The following is a 10186-nucleotide window of genomic DNA, read 5'->3' on the forward strand; positions in this document are numbered from 1 at the left end:
GGCATATCATCTTCAATGCCGAAGGACTTCCCCTATCATTTTTGTTTTGCACACAATGTTGTTATAACTCCACCAATTAGTGGAGTTACAAAATATATTGCAGTTTAAGCTACTTTAGCAAAAAAGCACAGCAAGGACGTCCTGTGATTTTGTGTGTGAGGCCTGTCTGATAGGACGGCAACCTGTCCAAGGAAGGGCCACGCCTCTCAGCCAATGCATGCTGGGATTGGCATTAGCCCCCCACGGTCCTGCATTTGCAGGACCGTGGGGGGTCCTGCAAATGCATGTATTTACTTACATTTGTAATACAATTTTTCTGTACCATCCTAAATGTATCCATTGAATCCAGTACTGAAAGCTGACTTTGAATGCTTACTTATTCTCTCACCAGAAGAGATAGTTCCTGATTTTTATAATCATTTTGCCACTTTGGCAAAATTCTTGTAAAGATGCAACGTTTAAGATTGTTCCTCTATATTCTTCAAAACAAACAATAATGCAATATATGTTTTGTCTTTTTTAATCCGTACCCAAACTCGTTCATCATTTTGGTTATAGTAATTTCAAAGTTTCTAAAAATATTCAAAATTATAAACTTATGAAGAAACACTAGATAAAAGGACAAATTATGAGTTATTTAATCAATTAAACCAATCAGTCAATGGTACATTTCTATCAAAATGTACACGCGCATACTCTATCAGCCCTTGCCACCGGTCCTAAAAACTCTCTAGGGGAAACACTGCACCATCAGGAAGATTTTCAAAGAAATCCTAAAAAAATTAATGATCATTAACCATACGTATTATGATCTGTTAAAATAATTGTGGTAAAGTATGCCCCCTAATCCCTAGTTAATTCAATCAGAAGTATACACTGCTACACTTTGTGCAATAGCATAGCGTAGAATAGAAAATAACTACCTTTGAAATTATTGATTTAGCTGTTGATTTTTTTTTTTAATATTCCCATGACTGTTTGGTCAATAAAATGTAAAAAAGAAAATAGCCAAATCATTTTCCAAAACCCAAGATGACTTGTTTAAATGCAAACCCAAAAGGCACAGTCTACTTTCAGAAGCAGACAATCCTGTGTGTTTGAGATGCTGAAAACCAGTAGCCTACATGTAATGTTTTGATAAATAGTGATCCAATTATGAAAATAGCTGCAGCAAACACGCGGCGCTCACTGAGCCTGAGTTCATGGAAGGATGGCTGGATTTGCTGAAACATTGCAGACAGCCGCTGCTCAGGGTGGATTACTGCACGGGCACACCGGGCACAGGCCCAGGGGCCCAAGGGCTCAGGGGGGCCCTTAGCCAGAGATACTGATAGTAACTTTTCATGTTTCAAAGTGAAAGAGCTCAGTCACTGATGTCAATAACAGGGTCCAAAAACGAATAGCCTAAATATAAGGATACTCGTTAAAATTTAACAAGATAGAAATCATCATGGGCCCCTCAACTAGTAGGGGATAAATACAAAAGCTAATTAAAATCAACAGCATTAGTAGGTCTGTCTAAGGCAGCGGTAAGGCCCGCGAGATTATTTAATCCGGCCCGCGACTTGTAGAGCACACATTTCTGAGCATTTAAAAAAAAAGTAAGTCTCTAGCCCATTCCTGTGAGGAGTTATGAATGTTTAAAGAAATAACCAAAATGCTCACTCCAGCCGCTAGGGGGCAGCCAAAATAAAAAAAGCACATTTTAGCAACGTGGGAAATGGTAAATGGCAATCTTGCTTCACCGCTATTAATAGCCCCTTTTACACAGAGATTGCGGCATATTGACGGAACAACATCACTCCAAAATGCCGGCTTTGCTTGCTTCTGTGTTATTTACACAGAACCAAGCAACGCCGGCCTGCTGGCGCATCAGTAGCGCCTTTTACACAGCGCTCCGGAATGAAAGAGGTGCTTGTAAACAGCGTCAGGTGTGACGTAAACATTTAGCGCCGCGCCGGTCAGCTGCTTTACAACAACAATACTGGCCGGTGAATTGAGAGCAGAAGTGCTGGAGCTTGCAGTAAGAGGGCCGTATTTTACTGTCCCCACGATGTGCCAGTTGATCTCGCTACGCGCTGAGTCCAACATCTCTGGGACACTGTTAACCAAACTGACAAAAATCACTCCGCTGCTCACTGCTTCACCTCTGTGTCTGTCTGTGTGTGTGTTTGTGTGACAGGTTGGTTGTGAGCGAGTCTCTTTGTGAGACAGACATAAACATACACACAGTGTGTGAAGTCACGTTACTGTAGGCAGAAATAAAGTGTGGATATACGCTCAGACTTAGGATAATAATAGCGGCGGCGGAATCCAGTCAAGACGATGTGAGTACGTTTGGCCGCATATTAAGACAGTAACTTCAGGCTGCAGCCCGCAATGTAAACGTTCCGCAGTAATTTTCTCCATGAATTGTGTTATTTATGTTGGGGGATAATGCTTTGTTAGCTAGATGGAACTCTTGTTAAACATATTGGCCGATTAGAATTATTATTTGTAGAGTGTGCGAGTCTTGAGTTGTGTTAGCAAAACAGTAGCTCTGTGGCGAACAGCTGAGCCCGAGCCTTCAGTCAGCTGAAACAGACAGTCTAGCGGGGCGAGCAGACTATTCCACCGTTCCTTGGTCGTTCCTATTTACTGGCGTACTGAACTACGTTTTAGTTACATAAGAACCTAGAGCAAGAGCCCTCCGCTGCGCGTCGGGCTCCTGCTTCAGCTTGTCGGTCTTTATTTCTAGCAAGTGACCCGTTCGCTATACTTTATCCCTTACTTAGCCTAGCCTAGCTTTCCCATTGTACAACTTCTCCTGGGCAGAAATAGACTCATACACTCTGCAAAATGAAGCGCGGGGGTTTGGATTGAGCAACGGACCTTATGATCAGCTAGATCAGGGGTGTCAAACATACGGCCCGCGGGCCGGATCCGGCCCGCGAGATGATTTGATCAGGCCCGCGACCTGTAGAGCATACATTTCTGAGTATGTCAAAAAAAAAAGTAAGTCTCTAGCCCATTCCTGTGAGGAGTTATGAATTTTTAAAGAAATAACCGAAATGCTCACTCCTGCCGCTAGGGGGCAGCCTAAATAAAAAAAAGCACATTTTAGCAACGTGGGAAATGGTAAATGGCAATCCTGCTTCACCGCTATTAATGTTTCCTCCAGTGCTTTATGGCAAAGTAAAAACCAAAAAAAAAAAAACATTTTTATTTTTAGTACATTTATTTTATTACTTTTTAATAAAAATAAAACTATTTTTATTTTTAGTGCTGAACAATTAATGTACTAGCAAGCGCGGTGTGTCTGCGGCTCTGTGTGCGCAAAACGAGCAGGAGCATGCTAGTATAGGCCTACAAGATTGATTTCCTAATTTTCAATGCTGCTTTATTTTTATGTTTTAAATTGGGAAAAACGAATTCCAAAACAACCAATAACCTCTGTATTTAAAAAGAAATCAAAACAGTAGAAGTTGCACTTTTATTTAATTGTATTTTGTACAGTCTGCATGTTTGCACAAAATGTGTACCTGTACATATAGTAAACAAAATTGGACAACTGTAAGGTCAGTGCCTGTTGTATTTGTGTATTCAAATAAACAGTTGTTTATTTCATTAGTGCACATTGGCATCTTTGAGCAAAATACCCCCAAAATTATTGCTGCGGCGCTGCGCGCCGCACCTCCTATTCCCATGGCCAGCAGCAACCTTTACTAAGACATTTCCTGGGGGGTACAGAGATCCCTTGTGATCCGTGATAATGTAGGTTACAAATGTAGGCTGAGTGATAAAGCATATTACTGATTTGGAGTTATTTTGCCATTATTTTACTAGTCCGGCCCACCTGAGATCAGAGAGGCTGTATGTGGCCCTCGAACCAAAATGAGTTTGACACCCCTGAGCTAGATTATACGCCGTTCCTTTTATTTGGTGATTTTTACGGGACATCAGGCCGCCGTGGTTAATGTTAAACACACGTCCTTCAACTGCTAACATGGTCGCATGTTTAGAACGTAGACTATGGAACGTCAAACGCCCCCCAGTTCCGCATCAACAAGCTGGAGCATTTAAACAGAGAGGCGGAACTGATCGTGTCGGGAATCTTACTACCCCCCGAGGTAGTAAAATTCCCGGAACAATCACTCGCACCTTTCTTCCCTCGTTCCGCAACTGTCGCATTTACACAGCAGGGCGGAGGGCCGAAAGGCCGGCATATTCCCGGCTTTCACTGGCTGTGTAAAAGGGGCTAATGTTTCCTCCAGTGCTTTATGGCAAAGTAAAAACCAAAAAATAAAAATAAAGCTATATTTATTTTTAGTGCTGAACAATTAATGTACTAGCAAGTGCGGTGTGTATGCAGCTCTGTGCGTGCGAAACGAGCAGGAGCATGCTAGTGTAGGCCTACAAGATTTATTTCCTAATTTTCCATGCTGCTTTATTTTTATGTTTTAAATTGGGAAAAACGAATTCCAAAACAACCAATAACTTCTGTATTTAAAAATAAATCAAAACAGTAGAAATTGCACTTTTATTTAATTGTATTTTGTACTGTCTGCATGTTTGCACAAAATGTGTCCCTGTAGTAAACAAAATTGGACAACTGTAAGGTGGCTGTTGTATTTGTGTATTCAAATAAACAGTTGTTTATTTTAGGGATGGGCATAATTAATCGATTAATCGATCATTGCTCGTTAAGAATATTGTCGATCACGTGAAATTGTTGTCGATCATATAGCCGTTGTGTTGCACAGTGTGAGTCAGGCAGCACAGCAATGAGTTTCACTATGTGGCAGCACCAAAGACTGTATGGGCAGCAATTAAACCTACCAGCAGGGGGAGATACTTAACTAGTAGTAGGAGACAACAGAACAGGCTCAGGCAGCAGCCTGCGAGCTGCCGTAGATGGGAAAACATAAACAGGAAGAAGTTAAGGAGAAGTTTGGCATCGGACCGGACAGCTTTAGAACCAAAAATAACTAAGTTCATTAAGCATTGTGAAACCTTGTATAAGTACAAGTACAACACTTCAACACTTCACTACAACAAACCAAATTATGTACCACTTGTACATTGAAGCCTACATCCGACCCTGTTTAATGTGTGACGTTAGCGCCGCTAGCATTAGCGGCTAACTTTAGCGTCTATGCTTTCCTACTTCGCCTTCATCAGGGAACTAATTTGCACATTTTGTTTATTAGATGAAGTAACGTTAGGTCCTTTACCACTCAGAGAAACGTGCCGTGCCCTTATGCAGTCTTTGGCAGCATCTTAGGAGGCGCATATGTGTTTAAACTTTAAAGGTATCGTAGCATTGGCTCCTTGTTGGGTCATAGCCTCGGGCTTTAACCAGCACCGCATTTTATTATTATGTTATTTTAAAAAGTTGCCTTGCCTTAATAGATTGTTGTTTGCCTAGAAGATCTTGGAATAAAGATGTAATTGAGTAAAAACCTCTTGTATACAGTCTATGGTAAAAACGCTGTATGTTGGATGTTCTGTTGGCATTTTTTAATATGTAAAAAAAGATAACGATTAATCGATAATTGCTCGTTAATTTTCCCGATGATCGATCAATTGAATTTCTTAAAATGCCCATCCCTAGTTTATTTCATTAGTGCGTATTGGCATCTTTGAGCAAAATACCCCCAAAATTTTTGCTGTGGCCCTCGAACCAAAATTAGTTTGACACCCCTGGTCTAAGGTGCTCCATGAGGGGCCTTGAAGTCCCCCTCACTATACAGAAATAAGATTTATATGTGTGAATTCTAAATTGTTCATAAAAAGTAGCTATCCACCCTTTATCTGTTGCAATGGGCCCCTGTATCATAGAACATGGGTCTACTCTGCAGACCAATCTACTGTACTGTTTTTACAGTTGCAGAGTAAAGAGTGCTGCCTGTTTAAGAAAAATCTAAAAAATAATGTTCCTTCTGCATCTCAGGATTTGATAGAGCCTCTAAAATGTCCTCTCAAAGTGCACCAAATTGATGCATTTTACTTTAAAAAGGAAAAAAAAAAATCCAGGGGGGCATGCCCCCGGACTCCCCGACAAGGTACAGGGTCCCTCCAACAGTATCCCAAAATCATGTGGGAAACACTGACTTCCTTAATATGTTTTTGCCATTAATTGTATCAGTGTGGAAAAGTCAGTGTACCTGAATGGAAAGGGACAAGTGGGGGACCCTTTAAGAGTTTGTGCCCAGGGGCCCATTATCTCATAATCCGTCTATGTGCTGACCTACTGAGGTCATTTGGGTCAGTCCACTGAAAACCCTCCAGTTGCACAATACACAGTGCAGAGCCGCAGACAGCATATCGTATACGCCAAACTCATACGAACAGCATCAGCAGAAAAGGAATGGCATTCACAAGCAGAGAATAACCTAAACTGACAGCGGTCTTACATAGGCTACAAGATACAGATTAAAGCCATGGTCATAAAGGTTGTAGGGCTGGCCCGAATTATTCGAATATCCGAGTATTTGTTTGTTAAATTAGTATTCGGAGCTCAATTCAGTATTCGGGATATTCGTTTTTTTTTAAAATGTTTTACTTTTTTTTTTTTTGCAAAGGTAGCTCAAACTGCAGTATATTTTGTCAGCAAACAATATTTGGATACACAAGTTATAAAACAATTGTAAAATACAAATTAGAAGTTCATTTAAAATATATTATCGAATTATTTGAACTTTGACCTAGTTGGCCGCTGCCCTTTGCGCAACCGGTGATGTAGTAGGCTACGTGATGATACAAGAGTGAGGCAAACTAAAAGCGGCACCAAGCGCAGGAGGGAGAGAGAGATGGAGGAAGAATAGATTGTGTTCCTAATAACTCTATAGGCTACCACAACATTAGCGCGATTTCGGAAGGAAATGTAATGCTTATGTTTGGCGTAATGCTAACGTTAGCTTAGCTCAGCTGTTTGTTTACATCAGCCATCATTAACCGTGACTTGCTTGCATCATGGGAATAGGCGGTCAATAATGGATATAATATGGACAAAAAAAGACTATCAATATTGGATCTTTGTATGGATTTATAAATCGCCGAAAAGATGCACGTTCCTGGATGAATTGATAAGCTCCTGTATGGGTTATGATGGCGCAGATGACAGCTGATTTGGAACGAAAAACAGCTGTTGCCTCCACGGGGAAAAAGTAAGGAACTCCAACTTTACTACCGTTCAAAAGTTATTAAAGCATCAACAAACTACGCAGCTTGCTGTCTCGGCTCACACACTCTGTTTCAGTGAGTACATTAGCATTATTAATGTTGGTTTGATGGTGTGTTTTTCTGGAACGAATATCCGAATATTCGCTCGGAAAAACCTACGAATACTCGAAGCCTGAAAAATGGCATTCGGGCCAGCCCTAAAAGGTTGCATCCTTTTCCATGCACTTGATTTGAATGGTGTAAACAACAACATAGGGAGTCAAAATAAGAGCTAATAGGATATGAAACATAGTGAAGTAAGTAGCTTGTAAAGGTGGAGACAGCAATTCTGGAGAATACTTGTTTTATCAAAATCAACACACACAAACACAGTACGGACAGGAGTCGAACATGAGGAGATATTCACTGATGTTGATAGCAAACATTCTCCAGAATGGCTGACTCAACCTTTAAAGTAAAAGTGAATGTACACATTGTGTATAGCAGTGGTGTTTTCATCTCATATTTAGGTTATTTGAGGCTGAAAATGAGCCTGTGGTGGTGCACCTGATAGGCTACTAGAAGAAGGGGCTGGCATGTGTCCATGAGTTACAAGCAGTGAACTCATGCATTCGACCCCCAACCCCCCAGCTGACAACAAATAGCATATCAAAGCATACAAGCAAAAGCTTTTACCCTGCAGCACCCCCCTTGTCATTGTTAAACAAATTAAATAATTTACACAGGCTTATTGTGTGGGTAATTCTGTTCATATGCCCTAAAACTGACACACATTTTCCATATAGGGTAGGCCTACTCACAGTGGCTGGATCCGCTCCAGTGCCTGGCGGGCACCAGGGAGCCTCCGAACGGACGCTGGAGTCCTACGCCGGACAGGAGTCCCTTGTCCGGCCCGAGCCCCGGGGGTCTGTGGTAGTAGTCCATGCTCAGGAAAGATCCGGGACTGGGGCTGCCCGAGCCGGGGCTAAAACCCACAACATCCCCGCTTTCGTACATCCCCGAGAGGCGGGAGACGCGTTTGATGTCTTTGTAGGCTACCAAATAGAGAAGAGAAAAAAAGATCAAAGCGTCCCAGGATCGAGGTTGGGAGGGAGGGAAGAGTTCACATCTTCATAACAGACTGATGGGAGGAGGAGGGATAGGGGGAGGGGGAGGAGAGAGAGAAAGAGATGACCGGTCCGCGGTGACCTTTTAGCCCTTGGAGGGGAACAGGCAGTTGACTGTCTTTTGTTCCAATGTCTCCGTTATGTCGACTTTTGCACGACCGGAACGAGTTTATACGACAAAATTATAATGTTGTTGTGCTGTCTTCTTACCGTGTTTTTGTTTGTACAGTCCAAATGTTACAAGTGCCTACAACTTAACTGCCGTTCTGGTGGAGTTGCAGGCAGCACTCATTACTGTGTAGCACCAGCGATTAAAAAAGGAGGACAACCACGGGAAAGCACAGTAGGCTACATTAGCCTACTTTATACCAATAGGCTACAAATGTGTTGTGTATTATTGTAGGCTATTAAGAGTTTGTAGTGACCTCGACGTCCACAGGTCTTTTCTATCGATAGCAGTTTTTTTCTTATGCAGCAGTATTTTGATATGCTAGTAGCTCAAATTATAATGCATTTGTCATATCGCTACTCCGTGGAAGACATGCTCAGGCAAATGGTCCATTTCTTCGCCAGTCCTACTCCAGATAGCCGGTAGCCTAGCAGGCTAATGTTCGGATATATCCGTGCACGCTGTAAATGTAACAGTCGCCACCGAAAAGTAAAAAAAGGTCCAGTCGGTGAAAGAAAAAAACAACACAGTCCTGGCACGATAATAGCCTACTGTACACTCGCAGTCGTGTTATGTCTTTCAACTTGCCGCTGCCTGTTCCATGAAGCCTATCCACCGGACGAATTGGCGACAGTGAGGTAGGTCGAGATATCCGTGGTGATCTTGTTAGTAGTTCTGGTCCAGCAGCCGTAGAGGCAGAAGTGTCCTGTAGTAACCTCTGCTATGTACCCGACGGCTTCTCTCTCTCTCTCTCTCTCTCTCTCTCTCTCTCTCTCTCTCTCTCTCTCTCTCTCTCTCTCTCTCTCTCTCTCTCTCTCTCTCTCTTTGATGAGTTACACCAGCTGCTCACGAGCTCCACCTACTTGCTCAGCGCGTGCTTTCGAAATGGATGCTTTCTGACTACTTAAAAAAATTGGCTACTGCTGCTGACTCCTCTTTTGTTTCTCTATTTGTATGGCAGCAATGACTAGTATAGGTTAAGTAATAATGTCATGATTAGCCTAGGCTCCTATCACCTCATAGGATATATAAACAAAGGGGCTCCATCGTAGCTAGCAACATACCAGTTTACAGAGCATAGGCTGTGTATTAACTGTGTATTACTTGTGTATACTTTCTAAATTGTGTAAGTTTCCCTGCTTGACAGGGAAGACATTTTAATGTTAATTAGACTAGCTTGATTGTTAGCAAGTAAAGACTATAGAGGTTAATAATTAGGAAAGTACAACCAAATCCCAAAGTTTTTTGTTTTTAAATTGATGATATAAAAAATAATTAAAACAGTGCCTGCCTACCTACCTGGCATATATTATTTACTATAACTGAACTTGGTGGCACTGGAGGGATGCATGGTCAAACGGTCACGATGATCTCCAACTTGATCAGATGCAATATTTAAATGTTGCAGTTACTTGGAAGTGTGTTGTAGTGTTTCAAAGAATGACTCTCTTCACATGTTTTCTACATCATTTTGTTATTGATCATAATATTTGAAAAAAAGAGGGAAAAATAGGAATGGATTTAACATTTTTGTATATCTTGCAAAGGCCATGTAGGCTAGTAAAAGAGGGAGTCAAATACTGAAATAATTTTTTTTATTTTCATTTGTTAAGAACTATAAAAGACCATTTAAAAATGAGCATGTGCTGTATAGCTACTTTAATTGTGTGCCACTAGGCTTTCACCACGGCTCATAAATGAATGGCACATTAGCATCCACTCGTGCTTCACCTCCCCCAGCTCCCTC

At 41.6% G+C, this 10186-nt stretch overlaps 1 protein-coding gene across 1 annotated transcript in view; it reads right to left on the bottom strand.

Annotated features, from left to right (window-relative positions):
* rarab (retinoic acid receptor, alpha b) overlaps positions 1-9082 on the bottom strand; it is a 29450-nt gene extending 20368 nt beyond the window's left edge. Inside the window, exon 1 of the mRNA XM_080043742.1 lies at positions 7965-9082. Coding sequence (XP_079899868.1) covers positions 7965-8160 — 196 coding nt within the window. The 5' untranslated portion in view covers positions 8161-9082. The remainder of the gene's footprint in view (positions 1-7964) is intronic.
* Positions 9083-10186: the final 1104 nt, after the last annotated feature.

Source organism: Ammodytes marinus, assembly GCF_949987685.1.
Source record: "Ammodytes marinus genome assembly, chromosome: 16".
NCBI classification, from domain to species: domain Eukaryota; kingdom Metazoa; phylum Chordata; class Actinopteri; order Uranoscopiformes; family Ammodytidae; genus Ammodytes; species Ammodytes marinus.